Raw genomic sequence first — 24,313 nt, 5'->3', positions numbered from 1 at the left:
TCATATTTTTTTAAACGGTAACATTTTAAGGGATTTATCCATCTTATATACTATGTTACCACTCCATAAAATAATAAAAAGTCGTTTCAATAAAACTGAATACGTATGACAAGATTCTCGAGCTGCATTGGCTGAATGTTAGCAAAGACTTGATTGATGATTGAAAAATTTGATTTCTGTCCCATAGTTTCTACGTATATCTGTCCCTACGATAACTCAAAAACGTACTAACCTATAGACTTTGGATTTAATTTCTATACAGGCAACATTCAGTTCGATAATTTTGATGAGATTTGGCTGAACATCTTATATTGGTCTTCTGGGAGACCATGATGGCTACAAAAATCGCAGAGTAATTAAATTTGTAAAAAGACTATGCATAATCTTATGACAAGTTTGCCAATGACACAGTGACACACTTAGCTATACACTTCAAACTTTGCTTGCAAACTTCATCGTAGCCTGTTACAGTCTGAGACACTTGGTCTGTCGTAATCTTACCTTGTCCTACTATATACCCAAATTAGTTAGCCAACGAACTAATTCTGTTCCATTCAAATCACAACTATCCTTTCTAGTTACGATTGTAAAATTTATTTTTAAACCTTATTTATATTAGTAAATAACATTCGAACAAGTAAACCATACTTCGAACAAAAAATCTTATACTCACATTAAATTTACAACTGTCGTTTCAAACTCTTTATGGATTGTGCTGGTGGATAGCAGAGAGTCAAAGAAGTGTAGAAAAGTAATATGCACTAATTAAGCAAATTATGAACGCTGATAAAATAAAATCTTCTGCGTTTTGGCTGTACTGATTGTCTCTAAAAAGGATAAATTACGCTAGTCGACCTAGAACTGACTTTGTCTTATTTATCATGTTTTCTTCCTTTAATTAATTTATGTATTTGGACTTTAAAGTCAAGTTTAATTAATAATTTTTTTATGAATGCATTTCTCATTCCGATAGATGTGAGTTTCAAAATATTTTTAGAAACCTATTAGGTGTTTAAAAGAGAAGTATATCTAAAAAATTGTACAATTTTTTTTGGCTGAAAATTTTGGTTTGTTTACATTTCCTTCCACTATTATGAAATATTTCAGTTATTACTCATCGCGATTTAATTTGATATTTTAGCACTTTTCCATACGTGTATGCTGAAGGGATACCAAACTATAGCAAACCTATTTAAATCTGTTCTGTAGCTTTCTATATATTTAGAATATCCCTAGGGAACACCTTTTATTGCGCAATAGACAGAAAATCAGTAACACTACGTTTCGAGATCTGCAATCTGATATCTTCTTCAGGTAAATAATTAACCTTAACACATAATTACAAACTATATTAAAACAAACCACTCGCTCTAGTACAATTTGTTTATTTCTTCATTTTAGTCATTTACCAGAAGAAGAGATCGGATTGCAGATCTCGAAACGTAGCGTTACTGATTTTTTGTTTTACTGAACAATGGAAAATGTCCGGAAAATCCTGTTTCCTTCAAAGTCCTTCCATCGTCAAAAATAAACTTCAAAGCACAATAGACATAAACAACATTGGGTATTCCATTATTTGATACAATTCGAACAAGAATAAATCACAATCCCAAAAATTACAAGCAATGGTTCTTTTATATAAAAAATTTCATGATGTAACAGTTTATATACAAGGAAGACTAACCAGTTCCGAGAATCAATGTGCCCCGGACCAGATAGTAGCCTCGGTCTTGGTTTTTCTCTGAGAAGTGGTGCCTCAACATCGGCCAGAAAACATCCACTGTGGCGGTCAGCTGCAGAGGATAAGTGAAGAGAATGGAGAGGGCCACCAGCACCTTCACTGACTCCGAGAGCCTGTGAGTCAGCAAATACAACCCTTATAATTTACCTTAATTACTACAAACACTCTAAACTACAAAACTGGATTTCGAAATATATTTATGTTTTATCTAAGGTATATATGTTGGTAAATACGTACATGTCTTGAGGAAGATTAAGAGTGATGAGCCCTTGAACATCATCCCCGAACCTGATGTAACCTATGGACCCTATGAAGAAGTAGGCTGCGGACACTACAGTCATGCCGACTGCAAGGGTTCCCGGACAGCCCAGGAAGTGGGCAGGGTACCGCATCGCATTCTCTATGGGCATTGTCTGCACAAAGTAGTACAAGGTGAAAAATAAAGCAACATTGAAAATTGCTTAATATATCAATAACTCTACTGTGGGGTGTCTTAATTATCGTCGTGTTCTACTTATAAAAACAGAACATATTAATGAGTCAAATACTAAAAGTGTCATCTTGATTTCTTGGTTTTACTGCACATTCCATTTGAGAATTTTCCAAAATATCAACTCTGAATAAGATTTACAACATTGAGGATTACAAACTTCCTAGACACAATAGCAAAGATTACATGTTTTGTTTCTTCTTCAGATTTGTTTTTGCAAATATTTGTTTTAGTGTTAATGTTTTAAATTCTTTTTTCTGTTTCTTTGTCCATTTAAGAAAGTTTTATTTCTTCCCATTATATATGAAAGCATTTGATATCACAAATTTTTTATGTATCCTTTTTTTGTTTAACCGGTGTTTTTGTTACATGAGTGCTCACAATTATGTCGTGAATGCATTTTCAATACGTGTGGAAATTTTTAAGGTGAAAGAAACGTCACCACACATTATACCAGTCATCCCACCAGTAACAGCATAAAACCATCTTTTTACCAATGGAAAAAGTAACAGCCTAGATATAATGAATATTTATTAGTATACCCCATCATATCGTTTTCATTTTTGTTTGTATTATGGTAATAAGAAGTCATAATATTATTACAATATTCAAAATGCAGAACTGACTTACAGTTCCAATGCCCTCCATGCCAAATATGGCCGTGGAGAAGAAGAGAGGCCAGCGAGTCACCTCGACTACTAAAGGCCGTGACGAGAGAGGCGGTAGATCAACGAGGCAGAGGTATATGGTGAGAGAGCAGCCTAGCAGAAGGAACACGTTGGCCATAGCACTGAACGGCACGAGGAACTTCATGTGCCTGACAATACCGATAGGTAGTAGGATCACTGTCAGTAGCAAGGCATACAGCCGGATGTTCATAACGAAGTCCGTGTGGTTCTCCACAACCTAGCAAAAACACTCGTTACTTGAACTCTATTAGATGGGGTACCAGAGTACCAAACTTACTATTAAAATTCTTTGAATTTCTTAGAATTCTTTGTCTGAATTTTGATTTTGACGATGGAAGGATTGTGAAGGAAGTAGGATTTTTCTGGACATTTGTCATCGGTTATTGATACATCACCGCTTTTCGAGATCTGCAACCTGATATCTTCTTCAGGTAAATGACAAAATTAATGCATGACTACAACGTAGGTTAAAGTAAACAAAACATACAAGTGCGATGTGACACTCATAAACGTACGTACGTTGGAAACCTAGTGTTACTGTTTCAACCACCATGATGTGTGGCAACTTCAATAACTAACAAGCACATATTAAAAACAAATCACAACATTAATTATTAAATTCTAACTACAGAATAAAAGTCACCATAGGCCTGCAATCGTCGACCAACCACCCAGAACTGAATATTCACGTAAAGAAGAGATCATATTGAGTTCACGAAACGCAGTTTTACTTGTTCATCACTGAACGATGGCACATGTCAGAAAAACCTGTTTCCTTCAGAATCCTGCCATTGTCAAAACTGAAGTTCAAACAAAGAATAACCTTTAAAACCATTTGCCACATGTTACAGTTTTACGAGATTTTAACACCTCAAGTTTTGTTATTTTCTTTATATAAATTCAGATAAAAATAATTTCATGTATTCCTTGTATGTGGTTTAAGTTTCAGTTTGTTTATTTGTTATATATCTAATCGTTTTCTAATATAAATTTCGGGCACCTTATCCCACTCACCGTGATAATAGATTACTCGTAAGCAATCAATCATATACGAGTAACGAAGGTGAAAAATTCTTTTTTCTCCAAGCAGAATTATTTGGTACCTTTTCCTTATTTACAATCAAAAATCAAGTTGTTTGTTTAAGAAGTATAGTAATAGCTGTTCCTTTTAAAATGCAACTGTTTTCATCCAACCAACTCCAGTACGAATTCATTCATAAAATGAGACGAACTTTAATTAAAAACTCTCGATAAAACTTTCTATTATATTTTCACGGTTATATAATGGAATCTTCTGACGGGAGAAAAGGTATTCAAAGATCGAGTATGTGGAACAATTACTCTTATAAAAGGAACTAAAAGAGGTATCCGATATTTATTTGGGATGTCGTAAGCGCTGTGCATAAGCAATAAGTGTTACGTATTGTGACACATTGAATAAGACCACAGTATTTTGAATGCGATTCTGCGTAGAATAGCTAGCTTACAGTGTATATCGTAGTACTGTACTAATATTGTAGAATCCACAGACAGTTTATTATTTGTAATAATTGTGTGAAAAGCATACATCAACTGCCGCATTGACTATAATACCGAAAGAATATAGCAAAAATATACGTCAGATATTGATTTGGGATGTTGCAAACTCTATTCAGCAATATCTGTTACGGAAAGTGACTCATTAAATATCGATCATAAGATATTTAATGAGTTTTTACGCTGACTAGCTAGCTTAGAATAGCTATCAAAGTATAGCAAATATTGTAGCATCCAGAGAAATTGCATTACACGCAATGATGATGTGAGAAATATAAAGTAACTGCAGCATTTATTATACATAAAACAAAAATATGAGTCCTATATTGATTTGGGATGTCGTAAGCTCCATGCATAAGCAATATGTGTTACGAAACGTGACTCATGGAATATCAATTATAAGATATTTAATGAGATTCTACGCTGACTAGCAAGCTTAGAATATCTTTCCAGGTATTGCAAATATCAGAGTTTTATTTTACCATCAAGAGAAATTGCATTACACGCAATAATAATGTGAGAAATATAAAATAACTGCAGCATTTATTATACATAAATAGTCCGATATTGATTTTGGGATGTCGTAAGCTCCATGTGTAGGCAATATGTGTTACGAAACGTGTCTCATTTAATATCAATTATAAGATATTTAATGAGTTTCTGCGCTGATTAGCAAGCTTAGAATATCTTTCCAAGTATTGGAAATATTAGAGTAATATTATTGGATCTAGAGAAATTGCATTATACGTAATGATGATGTGAGAAATATGAAATAATTGCAGCATGTACTATACATAAAACAAAAATAAGAGTCCGATATTGATTTGGGGTGCCGTAAGTGCTATGCATAAGCAATATGTGTTACGAACCATGATACATTGAATATCGATCATATGACGTTGAATGAGTGTTTGCGGAGAGTAGCTAGCTTACAGTTTATATAGAAATATTGAAAATACTGTAGTAATATTATATTAGCCACAGAAATTGCATTATGCATAATGATGATGTGAAAAATATCCAATATCTGAATTTTTGTGTAATACTAAAGCAAATGGATCAGTCCAATTTTGATTTGGGATGCCGTAAGCTCTATGTATAAATAATACGTGTTACAAACTGTGAAACACTGAATATCAATCATAATTTATTGAAATAGAGTTTATGTTCAGCACATAGAACTGTCGAAGTATTGTATTCGATTTAGCTATATAGTTTTACAAGTATATAAATAATTAGGTACTTTCTAAAGCTGATATATATTAAACAGATACGTAATATACTCCAAAAACGTGACAATATTTAATCAAACGTATGACAGTTTTCTGTTCCTATCCATATTTCCTTTTTTATTTAATAATATACCTAATAACTGTTTAATCTTAACTGCTTGTTTTATAAAATCAAACTGTAATTTAAGTTTAAAATGATAAAATACTGAAATAGTTGTGTAGTTGTATATTTCGTCGTGAATCTAATGATAGCTGATTTCAACACCAACGAGACTATTCGTTGGCTATTAAAAGAACACTGCAAAGCTGAAGGATCTTTTATACGTAATACAATCTTCTCTAAAGAGGTACGTGTCTGGTCTATCCCAAACTTCCTTGTCTCTCAGACCTCACTATCCTCAGGCACGTTACTACTGACTCTCTGTTTTTCTTTTGTTTATTTTTACAACAAATTGATATCCAGTCTGCCAGATTGGATATTGTACTCCACTTTAATATCCAGGAAATATATAAACTTCAGGGATACCAGTGTACATGTTTGAAGTTTGCTTTTGACGATGGAACGATTGTGAAGGAAAAAGGATTTTTCTGGAAATTTGCCATCGTTCAGTGATACAAAAAATCAGTAATACTACGTTTCGAGATCTGCAATCTGATCTCTCCTTCAGGCAAATAACTATCCTAGCACATAATTACAAACTAGTTTAAAATAAACAAGAGCGTTGTGACACGCATAAGTCAGAAATCACAACCACTTCATCAAATTAGGATTGTGTGTCCACTTCATTAAATCTAAAACATGCACTTAATAAAAAACACAAGACTAATTATTCTAACTGAACTACAGAATGCAGGTCACAATATGTCTGTATTCACTGACCAACCACCTACGAACTTATTTTAACCTAATTTGTAATTATGTGTTAGGTTAGTTATTTACCTGAAGAAGACATCAGATTGCACAATTCGAAACGTAGTGTTACTGATTTTTTTTTGTACCACTGAACGATGAAAAATGTCCGTAAAATCCTGTTTCCTTAACAGTGACCATGTCTTTAATATTAATAAGTGTTTATCCAATATTTTTCACATATAATAAACCTTCCACATTTACCGGAGGCTTTGGCGTGTGTTTACCAGTTTACTTATTTTAATATTAATTTTATTAAAGCATTAAGAGTTTTATTATACTAGCTTGATGTATGCACATATCGATTTAGCATATAGGATTCTCTTATTATTCATCTATTTCATATATGCGTACAAAAACCACAATCCTCCATTCACTAAAAAAGCTTTATATTTCAGGTGCCTGTAATATTTAGTAAAATATACTTTAAAAAAATATATAAACCTAGGTTATATTTCATTACACGTTATTATATAGTGATATAATACTGTCTTTCATAAGGAGTATTTTTATTTACCCTGAACAAAAACCTCTCTGAATACATTATGTTAAATTCAATGAACTAAACGTTTTTATGAAAACTATTTTTTTAACAAATTTACTATTTTAAACTTACTTTGCAGTAAACCCTCTACGTGCTTAATCTCTTGTTGTCACCAAGTGAAATATATCAGAAGCTATATTGCATTCAACGCCAGTGATTTCATCCTTTGAATAGTTGATTCTATAGTCTTTGAGCTTCACTTACTCTTCTGTTTAATTAAACCCGATTTATAGTAACATCTAAAATATTTATAATTTTAGAAAAAATACTGAAAACTAAACAATAATCCTACTAATAAGTTTTTTATGTTCTTACTCTTCTTACAAACTACATACGTTTGGATTTCCTTCTCCCTAATTATTGCCTTGAATATATAACATTTATCACACACGTTCACTAATCGAAAGTATAAAAACTAAAAGAAGAAGATCTCACGCTATGATGAAAATGATAGGATTGTTACAAACATCTTTTACTGATCAGTCCTATATGACTGAGGTTAAGAAAGTAATGATCATATTATTCTGCTCGTCTGACAAAATTCTCAAAAAAATTAAAAATAATTTTTTATAAGGATAATACTATAATGTTTCAATAAAGAAATTTAATGTTGTGCTTACATGCTAAGAAATAAAATACTAATGATTCTACATCTGAAAAAATCTCAAAAATTCAATAGCCAAGTTTTTATCATATCCACATTCCAAAATGATCTAACATATGATACGATTGTAAAAGTTAATTTATTCATACAATGTTAATTACACTACCTGCTTAGCTGTGTCTGCAACAAGAATGACGTACACCAGATTCACCCCATAATAAGCAATGAACATAAACAAATCAGAAGCGAATCTGAAAAAGAAAAACGTGTTTACGATAATTTGTTCTATAAAACATACACAAGACCTCTGCCCATATGCTGATACTAATGGTAGCAATGTTACTCCCAAAGTGGGATATAAAAGTTATTCTTATAAAACGTCTAAGGTGCTGAATAACTATTGTAACTATTTATTTTGTTATTCTATTGCACGTTTTTAAGCATTGAGATGAGTGATTTTTAAACAAGTATAACGCACTGATAAAGCTTTAAAATAGAAGTAAGCATGTATCTATCATTGTATCTCATCCACTTTGGTAGGCTAATAATTTTAAATGAGTAATTATTATTCCATAGTGTTATTCTTGTATAGCTATACTTTTATTTTTAACTTAAAATTAAAGAAACTAATAATTTACAGCACAAAATTCACACAACATGTGAAATTTATTTCGGAATAAGTAATGTTCACGTTACCAAAGACTTCTCAACTGTTCATATTGCAACACAATATTGTGCTCCTATTCTAAATTATAAATTCTATTACCCTACAAAATAAAATATTATTGTATATTTTCTTTTAAGGTGTGGAAGTGTGCTTTCCCAACATCTACAATGTTTTAGAACCCTTTGCACTTCATTTTATCATTTAGACGGAAAGGCAAATTTATGTTGCAAAATAATAAATTTTATTACATATTAATGCTACTTAAAATTTGTGTTAAATGCGGATATCTTTAAATAAAATAAAATTGATTCTCACAATTACTTCAACATAAAATGTATTTTCGAACATTTAAATCATTTCCGAATGTTTCTTAACTGAAGATTGTTTATAATTATAAGTTTTTGAAATATAAAAATGTATAGCGTTAATAAACTGAGTAACAAGGCATTTATTGTTTTAGTACTACAAAGTTAGATCTAATATTGGCGATTTGTTATAAAATAATAAAGCTTCCTTGTCTTCCACTCAGATATTTTTTCTGAGTCATTCTGTTATTTAGAAAAATCCACTCAGATATTTTGTATGATTCATCGCCAAAATCATTCTGTAGACATTTTAATAAATTTTTTTAGCAGTAGCTGGTAGTTTGCTTTGCTCTGTTTTCAATTAAGTTTTATTATCTCGTTTCTGCTTCCGTGGAATTGTCTTTATAAATCATTTAAATTGAGTAAAATATTTATTTTTCTATTTTGCTTGTAAACATCCACTCAGATATTCGTACGAGTCATCTCCAAAATCGCTCTGTAGACATTTTAATTCTTAGCAATTGCTGATAATTTTCTCTGCTCTTTTTGCCACTACGTTTCATTATCAAGTTTATGCAGCCATGGAATCGGCTTTATAAATCTTTTGTAATAAGTCAAATATTTATTTTACTTCAAATTCTGACGTGGTAATGTCAACAAAATTAATTATGTCGTGATATAATTTAGTGTACAATTCAGTAATACTGTAATGAACTTCAAGAAACAACCACTAAAGTTCTAATATATAATACCATCAACAAAATTTAATCTGTATTTTTTATATCGTAATTCCTTACTACAGATGTGGAATATGACTTACTTCATTACACCACTCCACCTGCTGAATCGCCGTCCTCCGCCGAACAGAAAAGCGGCCTCAACTGTCTCGGAATAGGTCATAGAGGTCCTGCCGAGCTGGTAACACAGCTCTTGAGATGACTTGACCTGCCACAACAGTCTGTCATTAGTTAGTGAAATTAACTTAAATAGGTCTTCATTTTAGCGAAGGAATTCAGGACTTCATAGTACTCACTCAAGCTTAAACCATTTGTAAGCTTAATTTATCAAACAATCCAAATTCATAATTACTTCTCTTTATTTATAGCACTAGGCCCGACTCAATACTCATAATTGAGGAACCTGTACTTACCAAGATGTGCATACAGTGAGCACAGACTACGCCGACTATCACGGTGCTGACAGATCCCATCAGGAGACCGATGTTATGAAAGGCGAAGGGCATAGCCAACAACCCAGAGCCCAAGTTGCTCTTGATGATATGCAGCACCGTCCCCGTGTCACTAAGCATTAGGCAAAAATAATACTATAACACTTGAACGTTAAATAAGTAGCGATAATTTAAGTACCATCGTAAATTTAGTCTCAATAAATTGTATTTTTACTCACGATGTGGCAAGTTTTCCTTCTCTGGGTGCATTTTTCTGTCGTGGTTTTTCCTCCTTCTCAAATATTTCGTTAGGCGTCAAGTTAACCCTGTAAAGAATAGTAAATCCAGTAAATGTCCTTGGTTATTAAGATTAACACAATTGTGTGAAACTAAATGTTAGGGCACAGACCGAATTATTTGAAGCCCAACCACCACATGCGTAAAAGCCACCCTTCCCTTACCAGTACATACCGAACCACGTGGTACAATCCAAACCAAAAGTAGTAAGTACTGTAACGGGTGAGGATATTGACTTGTATTTAGACAAGACTACCCGCGAGAGGGGTAGGCTGTTCGGTGGTGGTGGGGGGTCCTCCCCTTGCCACGCTTCCTGCTATATGGTGTTTCAATGATTAAAATTAAATATATATATATATATATATATATATAAATTTGGTTAAAAGGCCTCCAGAATACTCTTCCCATGTAAGAGGGAAGTTTTTTTCTTACATTCTTACAAAACTACGCATTTTAAATCTTACTTTCATTAGATTTTAGGTAACCTGTTCATTAAATCTTACGAAAGTTTAGTTGGGACATAACACACGATGTGAAAATGGTTAAATGTTTACGCAGTTATATAAATACTATTTAATCAACGTTTAATTTCATATCTTAACGTGTAAGTCTCAATATTAATGAAAAATATAAATTAAAACTATTATCTTATTACTATGAAGCAAATTAAATTATTGAGTATTGTAATGTTAGTACACCTTTGTGGATTGTTACTGAACATATTAAAATACTTCAAAGAAGTAATATCTCTGCCTATGTACGTATAAACATCAATAGATTATAAAAAATAAAGACCTGACCTTTGGTCTTAACGTTTATAGTATATGTTTAAAGAGCTAAGATTTGATATTTCAAGGTCCTATTTCATGTATTTAAACAAGAACTGAAATGACTTGATCAATACAAAATGCTATTTTATTCCAAGTCCACTTAAATTTTTTTAAGATTATCCAGCGCATTATGAACGTCACCAACTACATATCTTTAGCATAATCATCGTAATTATTTATGTCACAATCATTATATTAATAATATAAGCATTCAAATAATCATTCATATCATGTATCATCATAAAATTACCTACTACATATCTTGTCTGGTGACGATAACATTCAACTCATTTTTTTAATCATAACATAAACTCTTTCATAATAAGCCACAAACTTATCATTTAAACGTAGTAAGTAAACAAGACCTTGGAGATTGTTGACTATATTGCCAGATATAAGGCCGAAGTTAATCACTATCCCTTGATCCTCTATTGAAGATTTAACTATCTGCTTCATTAGCTCATACCTTGTGTACAAGAAATACAAATTACGCAGGTTTACTTACAAAGATGAATTCGTAATTGCATTGGCATCATACGAGGGCGTTTTTTCAGAAGGTTTCGACATTCTTATCAATTCCACTACATTTATTTCCTGAAAAACAAATAAAACATTACAAAATATAATATAACGAAAAAATGCTTTATCTATCAACGATAAACTGAATATTCTTATTATTACTAGATTTAATTAACTTTGTTTCTTAATTTAAAATAAAATCTTGAAGTTAGATCATATGTAATTACTATAACTAATAACGTTACATTTTAATTCAAATAAAGAATTGAAGTATAATCTTGGCAATAAGAATACTTTACATACTGTAATTTATACATGCACAACTTTTATGATGTTCCCATTTATTTCAGTCAAGGTCTTTTGATACGAAGAAACTGTTTAGATTAGAACTAATTCATTTATCCCCTATTTATCATTACTCACTACAAAGCCTTTCAACGGACTGACTTATCTATTATTTTAATTTGTGGAATACAATGTACACTATTATGCTATTAGTTCCTTTAACATTCTAAATAGTGTACAACATGCAAAACAACCAAAAGTTAAAACAAGAATTGTTTACATAAGGGCCCACTTTTGTTCAAAATCATCCCGAAACTGGAATTGTTAGACGTAATGATTACAATGATTCAAAGTCCTTAGTTTACTTTGGAAATGATTGGGGATGTCTAAGGAAATAAAGAACAGAGGCTTTTTAACCCCATAATGTAGATGACTGATGATATAACTACTGCTTATGAGGCATAAACAAATATTAGCAGAATATAAAGTCATCTACACATAACATATCTATGGTGGGAAGGGTTGATTCAATGTGGCTTAGCCCCAGAATACCTCCTCTAAGTGCAGTTCCTGACGCTGTCACAGACTTGACTCCTGGAATCTGATTTTCCCAGTCATGTTCTTCGTCTGAAGAAATCTAAAACAAGTTGGCGACGAGAGTGATAGGAGACACATAGACTACAACATATAGTGTAATCTAGGTAAAGAGGTATGATATTTGTCTCATTGGTTGCACAATTGATTGCACTACGATGTTTAAGACTCGATCTCTAAGCAAGGTTGAGCAACCGAGTTTCCAACACATACTATATGTGGATGTCTCTGGTGTCGAAATGATAATATAAACGAGTTCATTTTGAGCTTTTTTGTCACTTTTTTTGGATCTCTTCAGACGAATACATAACTTTCATATTACAAGTGTTAAGTCTGTGGAACGTCATATTTCAGACGCTGCAGTAAGAGAAAGGTAAATTGAGCTAAACTCAACATTCACATAAAGCTATCATCACTTGGAACGATTACAATTTAAAAGTATGTGGTAATATTTTTATTTGTCAATGATGTAATGAAACAATATATTAAAGTACATAAAATAAGAATTACCCTTTACCTCATCGCTTTTATGTTTCTGTTATTTCAAGGCCCAATAATTTAATTCACATATCCAAACGGATAATTTTGCATAATTAATGTTGATATGGGTGTTTATTCAGATTAATCGTTTAACCAGTAGCTGGAAAAATGTGTTTGCATGTATATAGTCAGCAGTCCACTGTTTCCCTTACTTTTTATTGAATTTTAATCAAACTGAAAAAATATTTTCTAATTTAGTGGCAGTTTCATTTTATCTTCTCCTTTTAACGCTTAAATTTTGTTTGGAAAATGCATTCCTGTTAACTTTTGTACACAATGTATAGAGTGTTTAGACTTAAATATCAAAATATAGACTAAAGAGGTACTCACTATTATTTTAAATTATTTACCTTTGTAAACATTCTAAGGTAGAACATTACATAAGTTAATTTTCCACATAATAATTGAGTATTATGAAATAATTTCAAGTAATAGTTTATAAAACTGTTATGTCATAAACGTTGACATTACATGCTTTGCTAAAAGGACTCTATCCAAAACTGTTCCTAAAATTTAATAATTAACTTATTTATTTGTATTAATAATTGTTTAATTAACTTCTCAAAACTTAAGTGCTTCTTGAGAAAAAAAGTACTATAAATTAATTTCAATTATTTTGTATAAATTTCAATAAAACAATGATTCTGTTTTCATTGGCATATGTTCCAATAAGTTTTATTTATTGTGTTGGAGTCTTAGAATTTTATAATAACTGTCATTTATTAGTATTTAAAATAGCATTCACCTAATTTACGTTAAAATATTTAAAATGCATTATTTTATTAAAAATAAGAATATTAAGACGAGCGAGTACTTTTAATACTCAAAAATTAATTTCACTTTACTCTCTCAGGTTTAGTGATTGGTTACCATTACAATCCGTTTATTTTGTGAAATGATGTTCTGAGTCATCATTGGGATAATTCTATCATAGAAATTTATTCATATTATAATTGAAAATAATCTTTTGCTTATAGATTTATGCCAAGATCGTGTAATACGTCGTGTAAAATAATATCATTATCGTAACAATCATGCAGTTTGTTTATATGGTATCAAAATTAATACACTGACTTAGGTGGACTCATATTAATATTTATGCTGCCATAAGATCGGACAGGTACATCAGTCGTGTTGCAGCGAATGTGTAAATCGAAAATTTTAAATGGTTTATTTTCACAAAAGTTACTAGCAAGTCTGGAAGAAACCCAGCATACGAACTGAAAGATACCTAGACCACCAGTTAGACAAGAATGGTGTGTTTTTTTTCCCACGAGTCGCTTGGGTATGACTAATCCATGGCCATCACTCATGTTATAGAGGCCTTGAACACTCGGTGTCTAGTACACTGAACACAGCATACGGTAGTGACACCTCTGGATAGTTAGTGACAGGCCTCCATCAGAGCACGGTATAGACCGCTAATCGTGTATTACTGCTAGTACATGCTGTTAGTTACTATACTATACCAGAGATGAGCATATAATAAGCTTTCTGTGTTAAATATAAGAATATGGTTTTGGCGTATTTTTCTCATTTTCGTATAAATGACTAGAAAATAAAAAGATGTAATAGAGTACCGAAGAAGCTGAAAGAACGTAATGAAAAAGATAGCGGACAAAAAGACAGACGGACTGTCGGTACCAACCCCTGTACGAAGATTCATATCTAGGACTTTTACAACAAGAGATATCATACAGACAAATAAACGGGCAGCCAAACAGACAGACGGACTATCGGTACCACCCCTGTACCATGATTCATATCTTTAGGACTTTTACAACAAGAGATATCATACAAACAAATAAACAGGCGGCCAAACAGACAGATGGACTGTCGGTACCAAACCCTGTACCAAGATTCATATCTTTATGACTTTTTACAACAAGAGATATCATACAGACAAATAAACGGGCGGCCAACAGACAGACGGACTGTCGGTACCAACCCCTGTACGAAGATTCATATCTAGGACTTTTACAACAAGAGATATCATACAGACAAATAAACGGGCGGCCAAACAGACAGACGGACTGTCGGTACCAACCCCTGTACCAAGATTCATATCTTTAGGACTTTTACAACAAGAGATATCATACAGACAAATAAACGGGCGGCCAAACAGACAGACGGACTGTCGGTACCAAACCCCTGTACCAAGATTCATATCTTTAGGACTTTTACAACAAGAGATATCATACAGACAAATAAACGGGCGGCCAACAGACAGACGGACTGTCGGTACCAACCCCTGTACCAAGATTCATATCTTTAGGACTTTTACAACAAGAGATATCATACAGACAAATAAACGGGCGGACAAACAGACAGACGGACTGTCGGTACCAACCCTGTTACCATCATTCATATCTTTAGGACTTTTACAACAAGAGATATCATACAGACAAAGAAACGGGCGGCCAAACCGACAGACTGACTGTCGGTACCAACCCCTGTACCATCATTCATATCTTTAGGACTTTTACAACAAGAGATATCATACAGACAAATAAACGGGCGGCCAACAGACAGACGGACTGTCGGTACCAACCCCTGTACCAACATTCATATTTTTAGGACTTTTACAAGAAGAGATATCATACAGACAAATAAACGGGCGGCCAACAGACAGACGGACTGTCGGTACCAACCCCTGTACCAACATTCATATTTTTAGGACTTTTACAAGAAGAGATATCATACAGACAAATAAACGGGCGGCCAAACAGACAGACGGACTGTCGGTACCAACCACTGTACCATCATTCATATCTTTAGGACTTTTAAAACAAGAGATATCATACAGACAAATAAACGGGCGGCCAAACAGACAGACGGACTGTCGGTACCAACCCCTGTACCAAGATTCATATCTAGGACTTTTACAACAAGAGATATCATACAGACAAATAAACGGGCGGCCAAACAGACAGACGGACTGTCGGTACCAACCCCTGTACCAAGATTCATATCTTTAGGACTTTTACAACAAGAGATATCATACAGACAAATAAACGGGCGGCCAAACAGACAGACGGACTGTCGGTACCAAACCCTGTACCAAGTTTCATATCTTTAGGACTTTTCTTTCACGAGTTATTATATAGACAAATAGACGGGCGGACAGACAGACAGTCTCAGTCGGTTCTTCTGTATTTGATCCCAAATTAATAGGGCACGAAGATTAAACCTGTACCATGTTTCAAAACTCTTGACCTATCTATCAAGAGTTATCACACGGATGGACGAACAGAAAGACGGGCAGAAGGAGTCACCAATACAATTTCAATATGGTCCTGTCTGGTGTTACCAGTTTTTTATTACCAAATTTCATGTCTTTAGGACTTCTCTAATAATAATTATTACGCAAACGGATAGATGGTCGGACAGACAGGCAGATGGACTGCCCTTTTGCATTTGATCAAAAAATCAATAGGACACGAACAGGAAACCTTTTACAGTTTCAAATCTGTAGGATCATTCTATCAAGATTTATCACAGGGACGGATGGACAGAAGGAGACACCAATACAATTTCAATATGGTCCTGTCTGAAGTAAAATATACTCTTAAAAATTTATCGAATATATACATAGGTAAAGAATTTAAACAAATAATTATCGTTCGAAAATTCAATTGTCATTCTTGTACATATAATTACATTTAGAAACATCACTTAATTCCTATGAAACATTAAAATTGAAAATCCTAATAGAACGTGGTAGCCAAACAGTTTCATCGCAGTTTATTATTACATATTTTCTGCAGGAAACTTTCAGTGTGTGTAAGTCAGATACTGAAACATATTTTAAAGCCTGTTAAAAATAAAATTGCATAAAGGTATTAGAGCCCATGTAAAATACTGCCTACCACGTTACTTGAAATTTCAGATATAAATTGAAAAGGACTACGACTTTTCAAAGAAAAGTGATGGATAAATCTGAGGATGTAAAAATATTCCTTCGGTTCTCTGACGGTGCTTAAAAATTACGAACTGGAATTTGTTGTAGGTTCTAAAGTAAAAATCCTCACAACCAGGAAAGATTTTATTTATCCAAATCAATTTAAGAGGGCTTGAAAGTAAATTTTTGAATGCTGCCTGTTCAATTTTTTTTTAATACACAATAGGTAGGAACTAAATACATTTCGTTGTGTAGGGGTTTGTTTTTTTCTATAGTATTGTAGTTTGATGACATTTGAACAGTGCACTTTCACTATTGGCAAGTGTACAATTTTATATTAAAAAGTGTCTATGAATTAGAAATAGTCTCGTTTTCTCCAATATTTCTTAATCAAAATAGTGTATAGGTCTTTGAGCATCTTTAAAAATGTCACTTATAGGCTAAATTATCTACCTGCCTAAAAGTGTGAACAATTTTTAACTGACCTTAAAAATGAATGTGATAAGTTTAGTTATCACAATATTTTTATACAAACAATTAATTAATTTACACTTAATTAGTATAGTTTTAATACCGATGTTTCATAAGTTTGATTTTTCACCATTTATGATGTCATTTGTACACTAAAAAGAATAACAGTTTATTTTTTAGTTACTGACTTATAATATCGTAAACGATCTATACATAAAACAAATCTGTAAAATCATGTTAAGAAAATAAAAATTATAATTATATAAATCATTTTGTTCTTATAATAAATACCTGTTCGGTTAGTCAACTGGTTATCGATATTATTCAATCTAAGTGGATTATATGAAGCCCAAACTTACTTTCCCGTCTATAATAAAAGCTTAACCGATATCACTCACGCAAACTCCAAGAATCGACTGTTGTTGTTACCTCCGCTGCGATATCAGTTATCTCGCTTATTAACACTATCGTATGTTATTCCTTGCAAGTCAAGTGAGAGATTAGCAGAACGTATCGCTGCAGCTACTACAAACCACGTGGTTCCCACAGTGGCTGATACTCGGCTGACAATCGTTGTCAGATATTGATTATGACATATCTTACAAAGTGCTTAAGAAAATCTTTCGAGCTCTTATATAAATGAGAAGAGTACTTGACTTGAAACTGGGTAAGATATTCTGCAGGAATTTAACTTGAATTTAGGGAACATCCAGAAATACAATTAAGGAATTTTACTCTGAAAAACCTGTTTTTCTTGGAACTAAAATAAATTTTATGCTATCAAAATTAAATTGCTTGCCTGTATCCTACTATAATGCTTTGACGTGTCTGTTCGTCTATCTATGCCCATCAGAATTGTCTTTTGGTTTATTTATACAGAATGTATGGATTTATAATCGGTTTAATCTTAATTCTGTTTTATCCCTGTTTTTGGTTAAACAAACAACTCTTACTTTTTAAAGCTCCAATCCACAATCAAATCAAAACAATCTGTCAGACTTGAGCCTTTTGCTAAATTTATGAAAATTTAAATCAATTTTGGCAAATATAACCATCTTTTATTGAATTTACAAGATGATTAAAAACCAATCGATTTCAAAACATCAAAGTACGGTTTATAACAGAAGTACTAACCGAGATGATAACAAATATGCAACCGGGTTTCAGAAGTAAATTACTCAGCTTCGAAAGATCAAAGAGGAAATGTAATATTGCCTGACCCTTTCTATCTATCCAGTTCTTACAAAATTTGCCGTAAAAATACAATTTTTATGTTTTAGTAAAATACTATTTAAATACTGAAAGTGATATATTAATAATGTTTTATTATACTTCAGAAGCAATAATTATCATAATTGATTTTGGTGGGAAATAGTGTTTTATTACCTAATATATAACATTTTTTGTTACGAACAACTGTTCACTATGCGTCCAAAGTAAATAATGTTTATAAACGCAGAGTAAATAAAATTAAGACAGTTTATAGATTTAATACCACTAGTAAATGAATACACATTTCCCAATACTAATTTTATTCTTGTGAGGCCTTTTGGAATCAATGATTCCATCATCAGGCAACTGAAATTCATTTTGTGAAGTTGCCTCACAAGTATAAAATGAATATTGGTCAATGTCTATTTATTTGCCAGTGATGTTAAATTAAACTTTTTCCAATGATCCAAGATTCTTCAGTTCATAGCTAACTATCTAATATGAACTTCTTTGAATACGAAAAGTTTCAACAGTGTATATATTAGCTTTATATTATGTAGCCTCAACTTTTCTTATGGTTCTTACGAGGAGGGTGTTTGGAGAAAGGAAGATATATCTGCAGAGAGACCTAAAGGACGCCTAGAAGACTTAGATTTTTTCAGATAATATCTGTCTTTTTTCACAATTATTTTTGGATAGCTCCCCAAAAGCTGCAGGATTTAAGAGAAAGATAGTGCAGTAGAATTGAAAATAAAACATAAAACCCAAATACATTAGAATTTATAGTACATGAGCCATATTTCTGGAAAGTATAAGGGCGAGAAATAGAAAGATTCGAATTATTTTGCTTTTTACGGAATTATAACTTATAACTTTGCTTATAGTCTTTGGACTTGGAGGTACACGGGAAGGGTTCAAAGCTGGCTAAGGAAACTAACGGTAGCATTTTCACAGGTGATTGACATTTTCAGTCCAACACAATTGAGCCATTTAAGTTGACTTCCAAAGCCATTTGCTTGCTATTAAGCTACTTAGTGCCAAAAATTACGAGATTAAATGTTAACATGATTAAAATACCCACTAAAGGGCACACCATTTGAAACAGAAAAATGTGTTATCAATCACGTAATCCAGTAACCACGTACTAAGTATATAATGGTATCCTTCCACTCCTTGCGTAACGATTCAGACTCTAAGAAGCTCCTCAGACTGTACCTGGCTACAAGAAGGCCTAAAGCAGTCTGGAGCTGAATTGTATTATTCTATTTGAGAAAGGTCTCATCTCCCCATTTCTACCTGTCGAGATACAACATTAAAAGTAAAGTAAAGTAAAGATGTCTTATTTTACCAAGCGAAGCTAAATTCCCCCTAAGTCTGAAAAGCCCTAAGGCTAAAGAAGCCCACTCTAACACTAACTTGGGAGCCAACGGCTTAAGGGAAATTTTGAGCCACCACCAATGTCCGGGCAGGCGTGCTGCTTGCAAGGACAGGATCGCTCAACGGTCCATCTAAGCAGCAGCCACGCTAGACGTTGCTTGATCCGGTTATCTTGCAATAACCGTTTTAGCCGATACGCTGCGCCATTGGCAACAAAATTAACAGTGCATTGAATACTAACATCAAAAGGAATCCTTATATAGAGATATGTCGTCTCAGGCCAACGAAGTTCTCAAATTAAAAAACCTCAAAAAAATCCAACATATTTCTCATTTCAACCAATAAAAATTTTGTTCGTTTATTTGTTATTTTTCATCAAACATGATTAAATGTTTAAACCTTTAAATTACCTTCATCAAATTCAAGCGATTCGTATCTTCAAAGCCCGTCTATTAAGCGGACCAACAGCATAAAGGTGTCTTCTGAACCACCACCAATGGTGGTTTATAGATTATTCCTTTAAAAATATGGAGTATACTAATGACGTAAGACAATTTCTAAGGCCTTGTTTAGAGATTCAAAGATACATTCCAGATATTATAACATGCCATTAAGACGACTTAGATTTGTAACTCACACCTTATTACATCGCATCTATGGGATCTTAATAGATCTATCTTGAGGATTGGAAACTAGAGAGTTTCTTAAGATTTTGAATTCATTAGAAACCAATAAGGTTTCTTCACAATTATTTTATAAAGAAGAAAAATGCTCAACAATTTTTTTCTGGAGTATATTTTACTTACATGAATATACTTACAGCGGAACAATAAAACTTAAAGAATTTGTTTATATTTTGTTAAAAACAAAAATAAATCAATCATATGTTAGTTATAAGTGTAAACATTGCATATGATGTGAAAAGTATAATTAAATCTCATCATCATGTGTTTTATATGTTTATTATAACACAATAGAAAATTAAAAATTATATTATACACTAAAATAATTATTAAATATTAAAAATAATAAAGTAAAGGCGATCGACTGATACTGAACACTGTTCAAATTTTCATTTCATAACTATTTCTTTATAAAGCTCATGTAATAAAACTAACTATTTAATCCTTAATTTTCAAAATAATTAAATAGTTGTCATTTTGTTAAGGGTAAATTTCATTTCATACTTTTTATCACCATTCTTGTCTCATTAAAGCTCTCAACATAATTTATTATTTTAACTATGATTCATTGCAGATTATGTAACCTTATAGTAAATTAAAGTGAAGATGTTTTATTTTACCAGGTCTAAGAAGCCCTCTTTACTTAACATGGGGCATAAAGGTGACATCCGAACCACCAATGGTGTCTTACAGGTTATTCCTTTAAAAGTATGGGGTATATTAATGACGTAAGACAATTTCTAAGTCCTTATTTATAGATACAAAGATACATTCCAGATATTTTTACTCTGCGTATACAACTAACTATATGCAATAAAAATTCAGCTTAATGAAAAATAATAGATCAATTCAAGCTCATGATTAATAAAATAATGAAATTTTTCCTGGTACTAAAAGGATAAGATAAAAGTGGGTTGATTGTGGCTATATTATGAATAGAGATGAACAACTTGTTTATAATACAGTATTATCTTTATGATTCACTTCCATCGGAAAGTGAGTGTTGTGGCGTTATCTTTCTCGCTGTTATGTGAAGGGTTATCTTGTGCACATCGGCTCTCATATTGTGTAATGCTCTACACCCCGACCTGTTATACGAGCCTCTCATTGCATCGAGACAGTCTACTTCTGTATTCATAATTATCATTACGAGATATTAAAAATGTATTCAATACAATTTCCCATGTTTTTACTATTTCTACATCACCTATACACGGTTCCTTATTGAGTGAAACCCTGTGCTAAAAAAACAATTATTTACTTTATTCAAAAGCAATAATCATATATTTATTTTATTTGCAAGTATTAATTTTATAAAATTCTCTAATAACATGTTCAAAACTCTGTAAACTTTTCTTTACTGATTCTGTATATTCTTGAGATAATCATATATATTTTGTGTCTTCGACAAATGATCAAGGCGTTCAAAAGTGAGAGAAAGGACAGCAGCTATGTGTAAAAACTGGTTCTTGCCCTTATAGACCGAGTTCGTTTATCCAAAAGTTTCCATAAACTGTAAAACATCAGTTGTCAAAATCTTTTTTTTTAATTTTAGTATTCCAAGCAGTTTATAGTTCTGATGACGTTGTGGTATACAACTGAGTGTCTCCAGAATCATAAAACTGATAACGGGCACTGGAAGTTGGAAAAATTGGCCTTGAATGAATTCTCAATCATACCCTTGGCATGAATGTAAGTGGTATGATTGAGAATAATGTTAGAGTGGCATTTCAATATAGTGTATTTGTTTGAAAATTTAAATTGTGATCTTGTCGACGGCTACCTGTCCTGTAATATTCTCCACTCAGTTCGACTTAAAATTTTCTTTTATTAACAAAAACTTTAAATCCATTATTATGGACAAAATAGGCTCAAGGGAACAGAACTCCTGGATTACGGTAACTTTCAGTAAATAATATACCGCAATCTTGTTAGTGAAGAAAACTTTAAACTAGGTAATACCCTGTGAATAGCGCCACAGGTTAAAGAAAATCAAATAACTTTTCCTCCTCTATGGTATACTTATAAAAAATTAAATTTAAATCTTTGAATGACTATTTAATCACCAAGTCAAGACCTGTTGACCATTAAATCTTCTAGAAATACCAGTCTATAACGTTAGTTTTAACACAAGAGCGTATACTGATTTCTCCAAACTTGTTTACTATCAATCAGCGAAAGATATTACACGTCTAGAGCCAAGGAGGTGGAGCCCCAGGCTGGAGACAGCATTCAAAACATTTTGTATCGCAGTGTCCTTTGTGTTTATCTCTCTTAATGGAAGTCGTAGTAGATTCATTTTATGGGCAAGAGGTATAATAAGAGGGAGCGAAACTTTTCAATATGAACAATGAATGAGGCTCCTGATTTGAGCCTGACTAAACAAAAGCCACCTTAGCAACCTAATTTTCAGTTCTGTTTCACAAACCTGCGGCAATTAAATAAAGAACATCTCATTATTTCCTCGTTTAGTCCTAAAAAAACCTTTGCGCTGCTTCGGATGGGTAGGTCAAAGGTTTGGGTTAGGAGTCACCTTCTGATAAGATCCTATTAGGAGGAACAACAGGCTCTATCTCATTCATGTCACCTCAGAAGCAGTCTAGTGCTGTCTCAGTAAAAGCGAGCAGGAGGAAGCATACTTCTTCGTGTTTCCGCTTTAAACATCCTGAACATAAAGGGAGGCCCACTCACTCCAACGGTCATCCTCAGAAGTAAACTAGACCTTGATCCAGCCCTCTTTACTCCAAGATCCTTAAATTTCTGGTTAGTGACGTGCCACTCCTGGACATCCATTGTATTACCCATATTTAAGTGATCCATAATGTTTTGTAGTACCTAGTACCACACCTAAAATATAAACGTCATAGGTACCCCTGCTGGGACACTCTCCAAACTTGTAATGTTTTAAACTGCCTCAATTTTAACCCTGGATAGATGAACCAATAATGATTCCCATGAATTTTAGGGATAAGATCATAGAATATAAATCTTTCTATAAGTACTTTCACTAACGAAGGGGGTTTTATTAATCACGGTAAACCATTTTCACTTTTTGGCCAACATTTATTGGATTAATTTTTTCAAGTCTGTGATTATTGTTTTTTAGAAGTAATACACTTGAATATAATAAAACATTGAACAAAAGTAATTAGTAACTTACTAGTTAAAGAATTGAAGGTATCTTAACTGTGGCTCAAGACGTACCAATTTATGGACAAACAAAGTAACTGCCAAGTACATCCGCCACAGTCAGTATGTGACATATTTCAATGCATCAATCACTTGTATTGAAACTAAATTTCCAAAGTAAGGATAAAGAATAGTATTAAGGTATCCAATCATAGTAAGATTCAGTTTACTTTCCCAAGTATACATCTATGAACAGGAATTTGGGGAATGCACCTTGTTGATTTTCTAGTTGATATTGATCTAGCAATAGATGAGACCATAGCACCCACAGCTATAGAAATGCGAATGGAGGCATTATTTTATAATCTCAAAGTCAACTAAGTTGACCTCAGATATTTTAAGCATTGTCCATCTGGAAGATCAAGAATAAGACTCTAGCGACAACTTTAAAGATCAGAACATCCTGCCTGGGGAAGGAATGCATACAGGCCTTGCATTTTATTAACCTATAAGTAGAAAGACCTTTGTTTTGAGTCCAATTCGGTAGTTTTCTCCAGCTGTTTTTTCCATTACTTGATATTTTGTAACA

At 32.7% G+C, this 24,313-nt stretch overlaps 1 protein-coding gene across 1 annotated transcript in view; it reads right to left on the bottom strand.

The window, feature by feature from the left end:
• The window catches only part of LOC124363376, a 76,968-nt gene extending 59,196 nt beyond the window's left edge, over positions 1-17,772 (bottom strand). The window contains exons 1-9 of the mRNA XM_046818627.1: positions 17,615-17,772; positions 11,519-11,607; positions 10,126-10,212; positions 9,869-10,019; positions 9,539-9,663; positions 7,913-7,997; positions 2,862-3,137; positions 1,979-2,154; positions 1,685-1,854 (exon numbers count right to left, since the gene is read on the bottom strand). Coding sequence (XP_046674583.1) covers positions 1,685-1,854; positions 1,979-2,154; positions 2,862-3,137; positions 7,913-7,997; positions 9,539-9,663; positions 9,869-10,019; positions 10,126-10,212; positions 11,519-11,580 — 1,132 coding nt within the window. The 5' untranslated portion in view covers positions 11,581-11,607; positions 17,615-17,772. The remainder of the gene's footprint in view (positions 1-1,684; positions 1,855-1,978; positions 2,155-2,861; positions 3,138-7,912; positions 7,998-9,538; positions 9,664-9,868; positions 10,020-10,125; positions 10,213-11,518; positions 11,608-17,614) is intronic.
• Between the last annotated feature and the right edge of the window lie 6,541 nt (positions 17,773-24,313).

This window comes from Homalodisca vitripennis, chromosome 5 (genome assembly GCF_021130785.1).
Source record: "Homalodisca vitripennis isolate AUS2020 chromosome 5, UT_GWSS_2.1, whole genome shotgun sequence".
NCBI classification, from domain to species: Eukaryota; Metazoa; Arthropoda; class Insecta; order Hemiptera; family Cicadellidae; genus Homalodisca; species Homalodisca vitripennis.
The sequence above is the reverse complement of the archived record's forward strand: the minus strand, read 5'-3'. Positions and strand labels throughout refer to the sequence as shown.